General features: G+C 43.2%; 2 protein-coding genes across 2 annotated transcripts in view; both read left to right on the forward strand.

Annotated features, from left to right (window-relative positions):
* LOC308662196 (zinc finger protein 197-like) overlaps nt 1-11,499 on the forward strand; it is a 31,840-nt gene extending 20,341 nt beyond the window's left edge. The window contains exons 3-6 of the mRNA XM_081317749.1: nt 5,788-5,902; nt 6,012-6,079; nt 7,295-7,424; nt 10,696-11,499. Of these exons, the coding sequence (XP_081173875.1) occupies nt 5,788-5,902; nt 6,012-6,079; nt 7,295-7,424; nt 10,696-10,700 (318 nt within the window). The 3' untranslated portion in view covers nt 10,701-11,499. The remainder of the gene's footprint in view (nt 1-5,787; nt 5,903-6,011; nt 6,080-7,294; nt 7,425-10,695) is intronic.
* LOC308662197 (zinc finger protein 202-like) lies at nt 538-2,924 on the forward strand. The gene is made up of 4 exons (XM_081317750.1): nt 538-564; nt 1,080-1,141; nt 1,600-2,028; nt 2,783-2,924. The coding sequence occupies exons 3-4, from the start codon at nt 1,612-1,614 to the stop codon at nt 2,822-2,824; spliced, it is 459 nt and encodes a 152-aa protein (XP_081173876.1). The 5' UTR covers nt 538-564; nt 1,080-1,141; nt 1,600-1,611; the 3' UTR covers nt 2,825-2,924.
* Nucleotides 11,500-16,261: the final 4,762 nt, after the last annotated feature.

The following is a 16,261-nucleotide window of genomic DNA, read 5'->3' on the forward strand; positions in this document are numbered from 1 at the left end:
GCTAGTGCCAGCCAGCCTAGTTGAGAAGGACTTAGATAAGTATGGATGAGTGTGAATGTTGCATACATGTGAAAAAGAACAAATATATATGTTGTAACCAGTAAACGTCCCTTATTTTAAATTCAGTCTCCCTGTATTTTGAAGAACCATTTGTCCCTCAGTGTGTGGGTGAAACTGTGGTTATTTCCCAGAGCTGTGAGAGTGTGAGTGACCGAAAGCTTTAAATACAACACTCTTCGGAAGTGTAACATTGCCTAAAGCACGTCGAGAAGGCTTCCTGATCAAGGGAAACGTGAGCGCCCCCTCCTGCCCCCGCATGGGAAATGCTCCGTCTCTCCTTGTTCCAGGAGCGCTTTCCATTCACAGAAAACCCACCAGAGGGCGGCCTCTGCAAAGAGAAAGGGACTCCACGCACTTCAGCGTTGGGCCGCTGTGGCCGGTTGGGAAGGAAGTGACGTAAGTAAGCCTTGCCTTTCTAGGATGCTGGACTCTCCCTCTTTAACCCTTTGAACTTCGCAGGCTGTTAAAAAGGCTGCAAGAAAGTCTTGAAGGAAAGAGGCACAGGTGACAAAGAGGGTTGTTTGTCTGTCTCTCTGTGTGTGGCGGGGGGGGGGAGGGGGTTTCTTCCCATACAAGCAGAGGCAGAGAGTTCTTGCACTAGAGAAGGAAGTGGCATATGCCAAGTCCTCATCCAGGTTCAATCAGGAGTGGGAGACCCCCAGATCCCATATTTCCCTGCTGCCCTTTTCCATGATTGTTGCCCTCAGGAAGAAATCCAGATTCCAGAAAGGAAAGGAGGGGACCTAGATCGTCCTTCACGCCCCATTTCTTGGGAAAAGCTCCTGGGTAGAGGGAGAGTTTGCATGGCAAAGCTCAAGGAGGAAATAAGGTTTGAAAATGCAAAAGATTATGCCTACGTTCTCACTCTGTGCTGGATGACAGTAAACTAGGTTTGACTCCTCTGCAGCTCAGTTTGTCTTAGGAGGGTAAACAGATCATTATGTTAAGTTTTGTGCATTTAAGCCTTTGTGTTTCATGTGAACTGAGCCCCTGGATCTGATTGACCTTTTTGTGCTTAGGACACATTGTGTGAACCTGCCTGCCTGTGTGAAGGAAGAGAAATGGAGCATCCTAAGCCAAGGTCAATTGAATGGCATTCGTTTTTTTGTGAACTGAATTTTCATGCTTTGTTAAACTGTTCTGAGTTTTTGTATGCTGTGTGAACCCTGTTTATAGGTAAATGTAGATCTATATTTTTAAAAAGCAAGTCTTGTGAGTAAAAAAAATAGAAATGATCCAAAATGCCAAATACACTGAATCTTCTTATTGAAGTTATCAGTTTACCAGGTCAGAAAAATACTTCCTTCTGTATGGCGTTGAGTATTGATGAATGATCCAATCCACTACTTTCTAGTTGTTGGAATTTATTTTCTATCAGAGAGTTGCAAAAGGAGGTCATTTCTTCATCTTCTTTAGAGTCAAAGTTATCTCTTTGGCAAAGAGGGTTAATGGCTTGTTCTGATTCCCATGGCTAGATGAACATTGCTATGAATGAAAAAGAATTTGGTTTCCTTGAACTCATTTGGATTTGTGTTACAGGACGGAGAAAGAATGGCAAGCCTTCCTTTAGCAAGTGGGGGAACTGGAAAAGGCCCTTCCAGTGTTCAGTCTGGAATCGGTGAGGAGATCTGGGCAAGAACTGGCCAGAAGATCCTGGACGATGGAACCATCCTTTCCCCACTTCAGTCCTGGAATTTTAGGAGCATCCGGTATCAGGAGGATGAGGGTCCCCGAGGCCTTTGCAGCCGACTGCACTACTTTTGCAGCCAATGGTTGAGACCAGAAAAGCACACAAAAGCGCAGATGCTGGACCTGGTTGTTCTGGAGCAGTTCCTGGCCATTCTGCCCCTGCAGATGGAGAGCTGGGTGCGGGAGTGTGGAGCAGAGAGCAGCTCCCAGGCGGTGGCCCTGGTGGAAGGCTTCCTCCTGAACCAGGCGGAGGAGAAGAAGGAGCAGGCTGAGTTGCAGGTGAGAGGACTTCCTCTTGGGAGCCCAGAAGGACTTGAATATAGTAATATGTTCAAATTTTTGTTTCCTTTTAAAAATTTGATTAAGCTTATCAAGATATAAAACGCAAAAAAAATGAAAATAGTAGGAACTGGTGGGAATTGAAGAGAAAGACGTATAGGGTAAAGGGGAAAAAAGGAAAATGATTGACTTCTGACTCTTTAAGGTAAAGGTAAAGGTTCCCCCACACATGCGTGCTAGTCGTTTCCAACTCTAGGGGCCGGTGCTCATCTCCGTTTCAAAGCCGAAGATCCAGCGCTTGTCCGAAGACGTGTCCGTGGTCATGTGGCCGGCATGACTAGACGCCAAAGGCGCACGGAACACTGTTACCTTCCCACCGTAGTGGTCCCTATTTTTCTACTTGCATTTTTACGTGCTTTCGAACTGCTAGGTTGGCAGAAGCTTGCACAAGTAACAGGCACTCACTCTGTTACGTGGCACTCGGGATTCGACCCACCAAACTGCTGACATTCTGATCGACAAGCTCAGCGTCTGACTCTTTAGTGCAGTCAAATAAAATGGTAACATTACAGCCTCCGACTTCTACTTTTACATCCTTAATATGTACTAGAACTAGCCATTCTATAACAAGAAACTCTAAATTTCATTTATTTTTATCCCAAGAAAAAAAATCCAGAAGTGTTTTACAAATAGAAACAAGGTTGGATGTGTTCTTTTCTTTAACTAAAGCAGTTAATTTTGCCGTCTCTGCTAGGTCCGTCAGTTTTTCCAGCAACTTCTCCATTATGGCAATTAACGTATCCTTCCGTTTTTGTGCAAAAAGCATTCTTAATGCTCTCAACATATAAAACAGCAAAGTTTGAGATTGTTTTTCAATCTCTTTGTCTATTAAAGTACCTGGTTTTGTTTTTATACCCACTTCGAGAATCTTCTGCAGTAAAATATAAATCTTACACCAGTATTTCTTTGGTTTGTCCACCAAAATGGAAAAAGGTTTCTTGTTTACATTTATATTTTGAACATGTATTTGAATTTCCTTTATACATCTTTGGCCGGTTATCACCCATTAAATAGAATTGATACATCATTTTATAAAAAATTTGTTCCAAAGTATAATTTAATAGAAATTTTAAAGTTTTCACCCAAATATCTTCCTGTTGTTCAGGCATTATATTATACACAAAATTCTTTGCCATTGGATTAATGTATTCAAATTCTTAATACCGTATTTTCCGGCGTATAAGACGACCCGGCGTATAAGACGACCCCCTACTTTTAAGAAGTTTTTCAAGGTTTTTTGTCTTATACGCCGGAAAATACTTACATGCCCTGCCCTCCCTGTCCGTCATAATCCAAAATTCCGTTTGGATCAATCAAACACAACTCAGTGATGCTAGACTGGATTTGCAAACAGATCCAAAACTGTCACATTCAGAATCACCATGGTATCATGTTCTCCTAGAGTCCTCCATTGAATTCAACAGACTGAAGTAATGAAGGAGAGGTTTGAATGAAAAATACGCTAGACAGTTTTAACTGGAGTGTTAAATCACCACTCTAACACCCACGCCCCCCCCTTTCAAAGGATTGTTTTTATGGTCCTGTCTTTCGATGTTCTTATCCCATCTCTTTCCATCTGCAATTTTCGGACAGCTTTTTGTTTAAATAAAAAACGTATCCCAAGTGTCCGACAGAAGCCCGATTCAGCCCCGTCTGATGCAGATGGTGCAAAGCCAGACTTACGGCGGGCCGGGGAAGAGCGTGTCTGCCAGCCCATTCCAGCCCCTCCCCCTCACCCAAGCGGCATCTGACCATAAGCAGAGCGCGCCCTGCTACCCGCTATGTCTCCTGGCAGACGCCCGCATCCGGCCTCACAACCAGCCGCAGAAGCCCACGCCCGGCTTTCCTTACCCGCACCCGGCTACCTGTTCCTGGGCCCCGGCCCTAGCTGCGGGCCAGCTCGCCAGCGACCAGGCCGACGGACTCCCGGCCGCCAGACGCTGCGCTTTGGGAGACGCTCCCCGGCGGATCGGGGAGGGAGCGCCCGCCCGCCGCCAGGCAGTTCCAAGTTTGGGGGACTTCCGGCGGGCCGGGGAAGAGCATGCCTGCCAGCCTGTTCCAGCCCCTCACCCTCACCCAAGCGGTATCTGACCATAAGCAGAGCGCGCCCTGCTACCCGCTATGTCTCCCGGCAGACGCCCGCCTCCGGCCTCGCAACCAGCCGCAGAAGCCCGCGCCCGGCTTTCCTTACCCCCACCTGCACCTGGCTACCTGTTCCTGGGCCGCGGGCCAGCTCACCAGCGACCAGGCCGACGGACTCCCGGCCGCTAGACGCTGCGCTTTGGGATCGGGGAGGGAGCGTCCGCCCGCCGCCAGGCAGTTCCAAGTTTGGGGGACTTCCGGCAGGCCGGGGAAGAGCGTGCCTGCCAGCCCGTTCCAGGAACTTCCGGGGACTTCCGGCAGGCCTGGCGCCCCTCTTGCCCGCAGACCACACAGCGGCCCTCGCCAGCCGGCCTCAGCATGGCCGCCCCAAGCCCGCCTCTCCAGCGCGTCTTCCGAGCCCACCTGGCTGACTGCCTCCTGGGCGGGGCTTGGCTCCAGACGCGCGGCTGCTCCGTCTGCAAATGTGCTCTTCCACCCACCCATTTGAGAAAACTTCCTGTCGCTGGGGAAGGAGGACGAACAGGAAGTTTTCTCGAGTCCCTTGCCGCCGCCACGGCCGCCGCCTCTTCGCAGAAACACGACTCCCGCTCGGCTGGAGCCCTGGGCTGAATGGAGGCAGGCGATGGTGACCCGTGGTTAAGCGGCCGATGGCGAACGGGTGATGGAAGGCAAACTCGTCAGCTTCTGGGGCGGCTAGTGCAGCTTCTGCCGTTGCTCGCTCAAGGACTGGCCGTGCTAGCGCCTCCAATGCTTGGCTGTCAGGTCCCCGACGAGAGGACGGGCAGGTGGTCCCCAGAGGCGCCCCGCTCGACCGTAGGAAGGGAGAGCCTTTACTCCCGCCGAGGCACCGCCTGACTCGCGCTGACCACAAGAATTGCTTGCACGGAGTGCGGAACTGAGAGCAGCAGCGCAGCAGGCGAGAGAGCTCAGAGACAATAAGGCGAGGCGCCCCTTTGGCGGGAAAGGAGCAAAGCTGGGCCAATCACAGAGCAGGCGGAGCAGGGAAACAGGGAGGGAAACAGGGCAGCGGCTGTTCAAGATGACGGGCACGGGCTAGTCCCGCTCCTCTCATCAGGGACCTGTCAGCCAGCATTGGAGGCGCTAGCACGGCCAGTCCTTGAGCGAGCAACGGCAGCAGCTGCAGTAGCCGCCCCAGAAGCTGACGAGAGTTTGCCCTCTATCACCTGTTCGCCGTCGGCCACTTAACCACGGGTCGCCATCGCCTGCCTCCATTCACCCAGCGATCCCGCCGTCCAGCAGAAAAAAGATCCGAAGGTGTTTTTTTTCCGGCGTATAAGACGACCCGGCGTATAAGACGACCCCCCAACTTTTGAGGTGATTTTCAGGGGTTCAAAAGTCGTCTTATACGCCGGAAAATACGGTACCTCCTTACCAGAGTTCTCTGGCATTCATACTATGTGGAGATGCTTCACTAATCTTTCTATAGTTGCTTATCCTTTCTAGAAGAAAGATTTTGCAGAGCCATTTATTTCTTACTTCTCAGCCTAATTGATCGATACTGAGTGCTTTGCAGTAAAAAACCACTTCATGATGTTTGATGACCATTAATGCTTTTCTCCTTCATACTATGTCAAGTCCTTTACAATGGACATCAGAGATCCTGAAAGAATGAGGCATCCTTCAAATCTCCCTCAAGAACTGTTTTTCAGGAGGATCTCTCAGGAAGATCCAAATCAGGACACCTCAAGAGGTAATAATAAGGTCCTTCCACTCCTCTGAGAAATCCTAACTTTCTTATGTTCTGGGTTTTCTATAGCATTTCATTAATTATGCTTCTTGAAATTCTATCTCCCTCACAGGGAAGAATAGAAGGAAGTTGACGTTTTGTTTTGGGGGAACGGAAACCGTGATTGAACCTCCAGCTCAGGTAAGAGAAGAACATTCATTTACTAGATTTGTATTTTCCTTTTCCCTCAGGAAATCAGCTGATGTACATAGTAGAGGTAGTCCTTGATTTATGACCACAATTGAAACCCAAATTTTTGTTGCTAAACACATTTGTTAAGTGACCTTTGCCCCATTTTACGACCTTTCTGGCTACATGTGTTACATCAATGACTGCAGTTGTTAAGTTTGTAATATGGTTGTTAAGTGAATCTGGCTTCCCTATTGACTTTGCTCTGAGAACTTCACAAAAGGTGATCACATGACCCAAGGACCCTGGAACCGTCATAAATATGAGTCAGTTGCCAAGCATCCAGGCAACAGGACATCACGTCGAGGGCATCACTGGGTTGGTTTGGGGTCGAAATGAAAAGCTGGGTATCATCGGCGTACTGATGATACCCAACTCCAAAGCCATGGCCCAAGGACCCTCGAACTGTCATAAATATGAATCATTTGCCAAGCATCTGAATTTTGGTCATGTGGCCACGAGGATGCTGCAACAGTCGTGGGTGTGAAAACTGGGTATAAGCCATTTTTCCTGGTGCTGTTGTAACTTTGAACACTCACTAAAAACTGTTGTAAGTAGAGGACTATCTCTACTGTCTTCTTCCATTGTCCCCTCAGCTTTTGATTGGGGATTTTTTTAGGATTTTTTTTTAAGACTACTACTTTAAAAACAAAACGCTTTAAAAACAAAACTCTTTTCCCAACTTTTCAGTAAATAATGTTTTACAGATATTTTCATGGCACCCATTCTTTCTGTAATTCTTTGAGTTGCATTTGTGCAAGGATCCTCAAAAGTATTTAAATATTCACACCGGAATATTAACATTTTTAAATGCTTTATTTACAATCATTGATAAGAAAATAAGTGATTAAGAAGAAAGATTTTTAAAATCCCAGGACAGTGGCCGTATAGAAATGCCAGGATCCTGAGGTTGATCCAGAAGGAAATTGGGGTTACTTAACTGAATTGCACTGAAAATCCTACAAAATCATTCAAGTTGATGAAACCTGTCTAAAACATTTCTTCAATCAAAAGCTTTTTCTTCTGTCCACTTTCTCACCTAAACTATGGAATCCCACTAAACATAGCCATTTACCTTACTTCATAGCTTTGCTTTGGGAATTTCTAAACAATAGGACAAATCCTATAGTCCCTCCTCAATCCATTCTGTACTTTTTTGCCTTTCAGGAGGGTCTTCTGCCTTTTGAGGAGGTGGCTGTGTATTTCTCAGAGGAGGAGTGGTCTATGCTAGATCCTCACCAAAAAACACTGCATTGGGAAGTCATGCTGGACAATTATAAGAACGTGGCCTCTCTTGGTAAGGGTTTCTTATTCTGCAGTCAGGCAGTTCAGGAAGACACTTTGTAGTCAGATGCCACGGATTACTTCTTATGAAATCATCTCCAAATAGATGTCCTCTCTTCAGAGGGAGAAGGAAAAGTCATGCTGTTCCACTACTCCTACGAAGGAAATAGGTCAATGGCATTCTGCTTAGATATATTCTATCCCATTTGTTTTTCTATTTCTATTTAAACATATTAGTGACAAAGTAATTCCTTGGTTTGCAGTAATACCAAACTTCATCAAACAGTTTTCAGCTATTTTATTTATTTATTTTATTTATTTTATTACATTTATATACCGCCCTTTCCTGGAGGACTCAGGGCGGTTTACAGGGTAATTAAAAACCAAAATACAAAAGTTAAAAAACCAAGTTTAAAAAAAAATTAAATTTATCCCTGTATAAGTAAAACCCCAGATATCATGTAAATTCGAATGTTCGCTAAGGGAAGGTTCATAACTCAGAGATTATCTGATTTCTGACAGAGTGATCTTTTCCCCTAACATTTCTATCACTTTCATTTCTCTTTTCCTTTGAAGGTGATAATGAGAATGACAATAAAGTCGCTAGAGAACTAATGAAAGTGTTCAAACAAAGAGACGTAATGGAGAAGCCTGCAATTCGGACGGGATTCCAAAGGCAGGAAAGAAACACTTCAAATAATTGGAATAAAGAAAGCTCATCTTCCATTGATGCACAGATTCAGGACTTTATTGATCAACGAGGAAAAATAAAGAAAAAATACATTGGGAAAGGTTTAAGACTATTCAAAGATACAATAGATGTAAATGAGCACTATCTATCCCAAGTCAAAGGACGAGATTATATATCCAAAGATAAAGGAAAAAATTACAATTGGACTTTCACACTTTCTCAAGAAATTGGGTCTCTTATGTCACAGAAAAGTTTTCACATGGGAGAGAAGCCAAATAAATGCACTGAGGATGGAAATAAGACTGTTTATAAAAGAATAAGCACAAGGGAGAAGCTATATAAATGCAGGGAGTGTGGAAAGGGCTTCAGCAAACCAAGTCATCTTACATCCCATGAAAGGATCCTCGTAGGAGAGAAGCCATATAAATGCATGGAGTGTGGAAAGGATTTCAGAAGAAGCTGGGAACTTACATCCCATCAAAGGATCCACACAGGGGAAAAGCCATATAAATGCACGGAGTGTGGAAAGGGCTTCAGAACAAACAGTCATCTTACATCCCATCAAAGGATCCACACAGGGGAGAAGCCATATAAATGCATGGAGTGTGGAAAGGGCTTCACCAACCAGAGTCATCTTACATCCCATCAAAGGATCCACACAGGGGAAAAGCCATATAAATGCATGGAGTGTGGGAAGGGCTTCACCAACCAGTGTCATCTTACATTCCATGAAAGGATCCACACAGGAGAGAAGCCATTTAAATGCATGGAATGTGGAAAGGGCTTCAGTCAACACAGTAAACTTACATCCCATGAAAGGATACACACAGGGGAGAAGCCCTATAAATGCATGGAGTGTGGAAAGGGCTTCAGGACAAACAGTGAAGTTACATCCCATCAAATGATACACACAGGGGAGAAGCCCTATAAGTGCATGGAGTGTGGAAAGGGCTTCAGGACAAACAGTGAACTTACATCCCATCAAAGGATACACACAGGGGAGAAGCCCTATAAATGCATGGAGTGTGGAAAGGGCTTCAGGACAAGCGGTGACCGTACATGCCATCAAAGGATACACACAGGGGAGAAGCCCTATAAATGCATGGAGTGTGGGAAGGGCTTCACCCGAAATAGTCATCTTATTTGCCATAACAGAATCCACACGGGAGAGAGGCCATATAAATGCATGGAGTGTGGGAAGGGTTTCACCCGAAATAGTCATCTTATTTCCCATAAAAGAATCCACACAGGAGAGAGGCCATATAAATGCATGGAGTGTGGAAAGGGCTTCACCGAACATAATGTTCTTATTTCCCACAAAGGTATCCACACAAGAGAAAAGCCATATAAATGCATGGAATGTGGAAAGGGCTTCAGTCAACACAATAAACTTACATCCCATCAAAGGATACACACAGGGGAGAAGCCCTATAAAGTGTGGAAAGGGCTTCGGCCGACACCATACTCTTACTTCCCATAACATGATGCGTAGCTGTTAGAAGTCAATCCCGAAAACAAAGATACATTTGGGTGAGAATGTATGCTAATTATAACTTAGTGAGCTTTGTTTGTGGATTTCCAATGTACACAGACTGAATTCTGTAAAGAGAATTTTCTGTTTCATCCTTCTAACTTAGAGGCCTAGAGAGATGAATTTAGTAATGAAAATAAAAACAATGGGCATGTGCCATTATAATTATTATCTATGTGAATTTATATGTGTATAGATTCATTTTATTTTATTTTTTAGTAATGTGCTTCCTGCTCCCCAATTGTCATGTTTCTCCCACTTGGTCATAGCTCTCAAAACGATGTGAAGACATTCAAAAGGTGCTGCTTCCCCAAGCACAAATGAAAAAATAAAAGAAAAATCAAATGTATACCCTTGGTGTAGAACTGGGGCACCCCAAAAGTAATCAAATTTGCATTCTCAGTGTACAACTGAGACATGAGTCAACCAGTATCTATGGAGAAAGAGGGAACATTATTCATTCCAAGGCCTGAAGATGTATGAGGGAATTGTCACATGCCCATCAATGTTTAGTGTCTGGGAAGAACTGAAACGACGAGGAATTCCTCTCTCAAAAACGAAGCCAGAATGACCAGAAGCCCCACAAGTGATTGTGCAATTTTTTTTCAAGCATTTTGCTATTCTATAGTGTGATGAGGGCTGAGAAGAAGTCTAAATTTGATTTAAATAAAATTAAATATCAATGCTGTGGTTATGTTCGAGTCATGTATTATACTCATGTATTAAACTTTTTAGTTACTTTAAAAATGTATTAACACATGAAAGTTTTTGGAAGCATTTGAGAAGCTCATGTTTGAAGCTTTTTATTTAATTGTCAATTCTGTGTCAAACTGAACAGTAAGACTGAAAAGAGCAGAGAGGTTAACTGAATTCTTTTTAAACCCTTTTTTCTCTCATCTACATTCTTTCTTTCACTAATTATAGCTAAATCTCTCTTTTTCCCCCTCTTGCATTGTCACCTACAAATCCAGAAGTATCTCTTCAAACCATTGGAATCTTCAGGTCTTGCAGTTAAAGGAGAATTTGTACTTACGTTTTTCTCTGTTCATTCCTGATCTATAGATTGATGGGTTCCAGTATCATTGCTGTGGCTAGTCCAGATTCTTGCCTCTGAATGACAATTTTTGGGTCGTAGAGGTAAGCCAGAAGAGATAAGGCCTGTCACAAGCCAGTGTAGTTATCTTAGACTTCCAAAGACCCTTTTTGCCTTCTATATTAAAAGTTGTAAAGTCACATTCCTGCATTCCTACATTTACAATTATAAAGTCACATTCCTGCATTCCATTCCTGCCTCTGGTGATAAAACTCTTTCTTCTCCATTTACAATCACATTCCTGCCTCTGGTGATTCTTCATTTACAATTGTATATAACAAGACTTGTTTCATGTAATTGCCCATGCCTCAAGATATGGCTTCCTGTCTCCTGTAATTGTCTTTGCTTCAAGTTATGCCTTTCAAGTCATGCCTTCCTGTGATAACCCTTGTCTTCCCTGTTAGCATTTGTATATGGTTCCTGTCTCCTGTAATTATCCCTGCCTCAAGTTATGTCTTCCTATGATAATCCTTGTCTTCTTTGTTAACATTTGTATAAGATAAGCTATGCTTTATTGTTTCCTGTAATGACCTTTGCCCTCTTCATTAGCAGTTCTCTGTTAGCATTTGTATATGATAAGCTATGCTTTATTGTTTCCTGTGATGACCTTTGCCCTCCTCATTAGCAGTTGTATGCTACGAACTATGACCTCACATATGTTAATTCCTCATGTGTACTTCCCCCTCCCTGGTGAAACCGCCCAATAAAAGAGGGATGTGCAAAGCTGTTCGGGGGCAACAACATCCACCCCGGGCACTCTGTGCTCTCTCACCTTGAACAAACTTGTGTTGGTGCCTCAGTTTGTCCTAGGACTGTGTTCCTGCGCTATCGCAGTTCCCAAGTGTGACCGTTGGAACGTCCGGCACACTGGGTCGGTGGCAAAGGGCAAAATCCTTCCAAATTCAAGGTGTTCACCCTTGCGATGGTCCCTCTAAATTCTCACCCCTGCTACGGGGCTCTAAGAGTTGAGGCCAGAACCCTGACCGGTCGCTCGACGCAACAACTGGGGGCTCGTCCGTTGGATCGCGGCTTCAACTCCACAGTACGACTCCTGTCCAGGGGTGTACTGCCTGCACTCTTGTTACCACGCACCTCGGAGAAGGCTTCTAAATCGTGAGTAATGGGCTCCCCACTTTCCAAAGTTTCGTCAGGTCATAGGGACGAACTTTTTAATATAGTGCAGAATGCTAATTTTGTTCAAAAACACAATGGCACCATGGTCCATCCTGTAGGGAAGAGACTTTTAACAAAACTTTTACGATATATCAACAAAAATTGTCCGGCTTATCCGGAATCAGGCACTTTGTCTGTTATAACCTGGGAAAAGCTAGGTAAATATCTTCACAATCATCCCAGGGCACCTGCTGACATTTTGTCCGCATGGCAAGCAGTGATGGCAGCATTAAAACTTTTGCCATCTCCTTTAGATCTGACATCTTCTACCTCTAAACCTCTTGATCACTCTTCTGATCTTCCGCCTTCATCTGAAGCCCCCCCACCCTATCCTTCCGCACCATCTACAACATCTTCTGAGAAACCTTCCTTACATTCTACATCTTCATCTGAATTTCTAGCCTCCTCTTCTCCAACCTTATTGCCAGGAGGCCAATTAACAAATCTTCTTACTTCCTCTATTTTTCTGATGGATTCTCCTGAAGAAACATCTCTTTATCCTTTAAATTTAGCCCCGGGCGGAGGGGGTCCTGCAATTCATCAAAATATACCTATAAAATTATTAAAAGATTTAAAAATGGCAGTAAAAGAATATGGTATCCAATCGCCATATGTTAAAGGATTACTTGATTCATTAGTAGATGCTAATTTGGCAATGTTACTTTATGATTGGAAAACTCTTTTTTCTATGCTTTTAACTCCTGCTCAATATGTCATTTGGCAATCAGAATACGAAAAACATGTTGAATCAGAGGTCCGAAAAGGACTCCCTCAGGCTGTAACACGTGAACACTTGTTGGGCATCGGCAGTTCCCAAGTGTGACCGTTGGAACGTCCGGCACACTGGGTCGGTGGCAAAGGGCAAAATCCTTCCATATTCAAGGTGTTCACCCTTGCGAGGGTCCCTCTAAATTCTCACCCCTGCTACGGGGCTCTAAGAGTTGAGGCCAGAACCCTGACCGGTCGCTCGACGCAACAAGCCAGAACTTTTATTTCAGGAGCTGCTAATGTGTCGCCATCTTGTCTCCTCCCTGCAAGCACATCTTCCTGAGGTGTATTCCCTACGTAATAAACAATAAACTAGAAAAAGGATTATGAGGGATGAATAAAACAGGGATGGATGAATGAAGAAAGAAATGAAAGGCAAGGCCAGGGTAAAAAGTGGATAAGAAAAATGAGATAACATGATAGTCAATGGAAGGACTAATTTAATTAAACAATAAAAGAAATTGAATAGTTGGCAACTAAATGATCTCCCTTATTTCAAATAATACATATAGTAATAGAGGGAGATCTATTTGATGATCTAAAAGCACTGACACGGAAGGCTAGTTGGCAAAGGAAAGCGAGAAGGCTGAAGAAAATTGGGGTTTTGATTTATTAGAGAGGATTTCATTACTAATTGATATGAAAATCAAGAAGTTGAGATAAGGGGAATTTGGGTCATTAAATTTAAAACATTTGGAAATTAGTTGAAAATAAGGATTCTATTTGTTTAATATTTAAAAATTAAACCCAAAAGAAAAAAAAATATGAATATGTTTGATTTATTGATTAACCCAGACAATATATATATATACTGTATAATGGTTTTGGTTTATTAAAGGAGATACTGTATTATTAATTGGATGATTTAATATGGTGGGAAATAGATAACTTTTAGGAAATAGAACAAGACTATATTCAAATAGATAAGATGTATTTTGAATATTAGATTCTGTTATGAATTGAGATAAGGGAAACTGGTTACCTAAAACCTTGAAATTACAAATATCCAATGTTAAATTTGAATATTGATGGGAAACTAAAAATTGGGAAAAAACAGGACATTGATAGTCTATAAAGATTGAATGTAAAATTAATTTAAGATATGTATAAGCTAAAAATTTAGTGATAAATGTAATAATGATGTTTTCACTTAGTTGATATAAGAACTGTAGTAGTTTAAATACGAGATAGTAGATATTAAGGGGAAAAGCGAGGAAATATTTAATGTTATAACGAAGTTTGTACTAATGATTTTTGTATGTTATTGAACTATTGATTAACCCAGCCACCACGTTGCTTTTTAAATACTTAAATGTAAAATTAGAAAATTAATAAAATACTATTTAAAAAAGAAAGTAAGAAAGAAGGTTTTATGAAAAGAAGGGGTGTCTGGCTTTCCTTTTACACACTGCTGCCTGCATGCTGAGGAAATACACCCAGCTTCTTCGGAAACCTGGACAGATGCCCTGGACGCAAGCTGGCTTGGAGAGATCTTTGGTGATTGGCGAAGGAAAAATTTTCTGGTTGTGTTAGCTTTTTGAGGTCTTCTGGTTTTGCCATGTTTGATTCCTGTTATCCAAAGAACAGTTGCTTCTACTATCTCAGGGATGATGGTCATAGCATCCTCTGTAAATAGTGATAAACCCCATAAGCCAGCCAAGGTCCTGACTATTGTTGTTGTTGTTGTTAGTTGCGAAGTTGTGTCCGACCCATCGCGACCCTATGGACAACGTTCCTCCAGGCTTTCCTGTCCTCTACCATCTTCTGGAGTCCATTTAAGCTCACGCGTACTGCTTCAGTAACTCCATCCAGCCACCTCATTCTCTGTCGTTCCCTTCTTCTATTGCCCTCAATCTTTCCCAGCATTAGGCTCTTTTCCAGTGAGTCCTTCCTTCTCATTAGTATTTGAGTTTTAGCTTCAGGATCTGGCCTTCTAAAGAGCAGTCAGGGTTGATCTCCTCTAGGACTGACCGGTTTGATCGCCTTGCAGTCCAAGGGACTCGCAGGAGTCTTCTCCAGCACCAGAGTTCAAAGGCCTCAATTCTTTGGCGCTCAGCCTTTCTTATGGTCCAACTTTCACTGCCATACATTGCAACTGGGAAGACCATAGCCTTGACTATACGCACTTTTGTTGACAGGGTGATGTCTCTGCTTTTTAGTGTGCTGTCTAGATTTGCCATGGCTTTCCTCCCGAGGAGCAAGCGTCTTTTAATTTCTTGACTACAGTCCCCATCTGCAGTGATCTTGGAGGCCAGGAAAATAAAATCTGTCACTACCTCCATTTCTTCCCCATCTATTTGCCAGGAATTGAGAGGGCCGGATGCCATGATCTTGGTTTTCTTAATGTTTAGTTTCAACCCAACTTTTGCACTCTCCTTCTTCACTCGCAACAAGAGACTCTTCAGTTCCTCTTTACTTTCTGCCATTAGAGTGGTATCATCTGCATATCGTAGGTTGTTGATATTTCTTCCAGCAATCTTAATTCCAAGTTTTGATTCATCTAGCCCTGCCTTTCTCATGATGTGCTCTGCATATAAGTTAAACAGGCAGGGCAACAATATGCAGCCTTACCGGACTCCTTTCCCAATTTTGAACCAATCAGTGGTTCCGTGTCCAGTTCTCACTGTTGCTTCTTGGCCCGCATATAGGTTTCTCAAGAGACAAATAAGATGTTCTGGTACTCCCATCTCTTTAAGGACTTGCCACAGTTTGTTATGATCCACACAATCAAAGGCTTTAGCATAGTCAATGAAGCAGAAGTAGATGTTTTTCTGGAACTCTCTAGCTTTCTCCATGATCCAGCGTATGTTGGCAATTTGATCTCTAGTTCCTCTGCCTCTTCGAAATCCTGCCTGTACTTCTGGTAGTTCTCGATCCACATACTGCTGGAGTCTAGCTTGTAGGATTTTAAGCATAACTTTACTAGCATGAGAAATGAGTGCAATGGTGCGATAGTTTGAACATTCTTTGGCACTGCCTTTCTTTGGAATTGGAATGTAAACTGATCTTTTCCAATCCTGTGGCCACTGTTGAGTTTTCCAAATTTGCTGGCAAATTGAGTGTAGCACTTTTACTGCATCGTCTTTTAAGATTTTGAATAGCTCAGCTGGAATACTGTCACCTCCACTAGCTTTGTTGTTGCTCAGCTTTTCTAAGGCCCACTTCACATTCTAGGATGTCTGGCTCGAGGTCAGTGACCACCTCATTGTGATTATCAGGGACGTTAAACTCCTTCTTGTATAGTTCTTCTGTGTAATTTTGCCATCTCTTCTTAATCTCTTCTGCCTCTGTTAGGTCCCTGCCATTTTGGTCCTTTATCATGCCCATTTTTGCATTGAACGTTCCCTTCATCTCTCCAATTTTCTTGAAAAGATCTCTGGTCCTCCCTATTCTATTGTTTTCTTCTATTTCTTTGCACTGTTCATTTAAGAAGGCATTCTTATCTCTTCTAGCTATTCTCTATTACCTCAGTAACAAAGGAATATATATCATTGGTCGCCAAGTAACAGAACGCATTCTGTTACAAAATTTAAAAGGGAGGAATGAAGGGTCCTGTAACTGCAACAAAAAGAAATTGTTTAGTCTAACTACTTC

This window comes from Vipera berus (genome assembly GCF_964194415.1).
Source record: "Vipera berus genome assembly, chromosome: 2".
In the NCBI taxonomy this organism is placed as follows: domain Eukaryota; kingdom Metazoa; phylum Chordata; class Lepidosauria; order Squamata; family Viperidae; genus Vipera; species Vipera berus.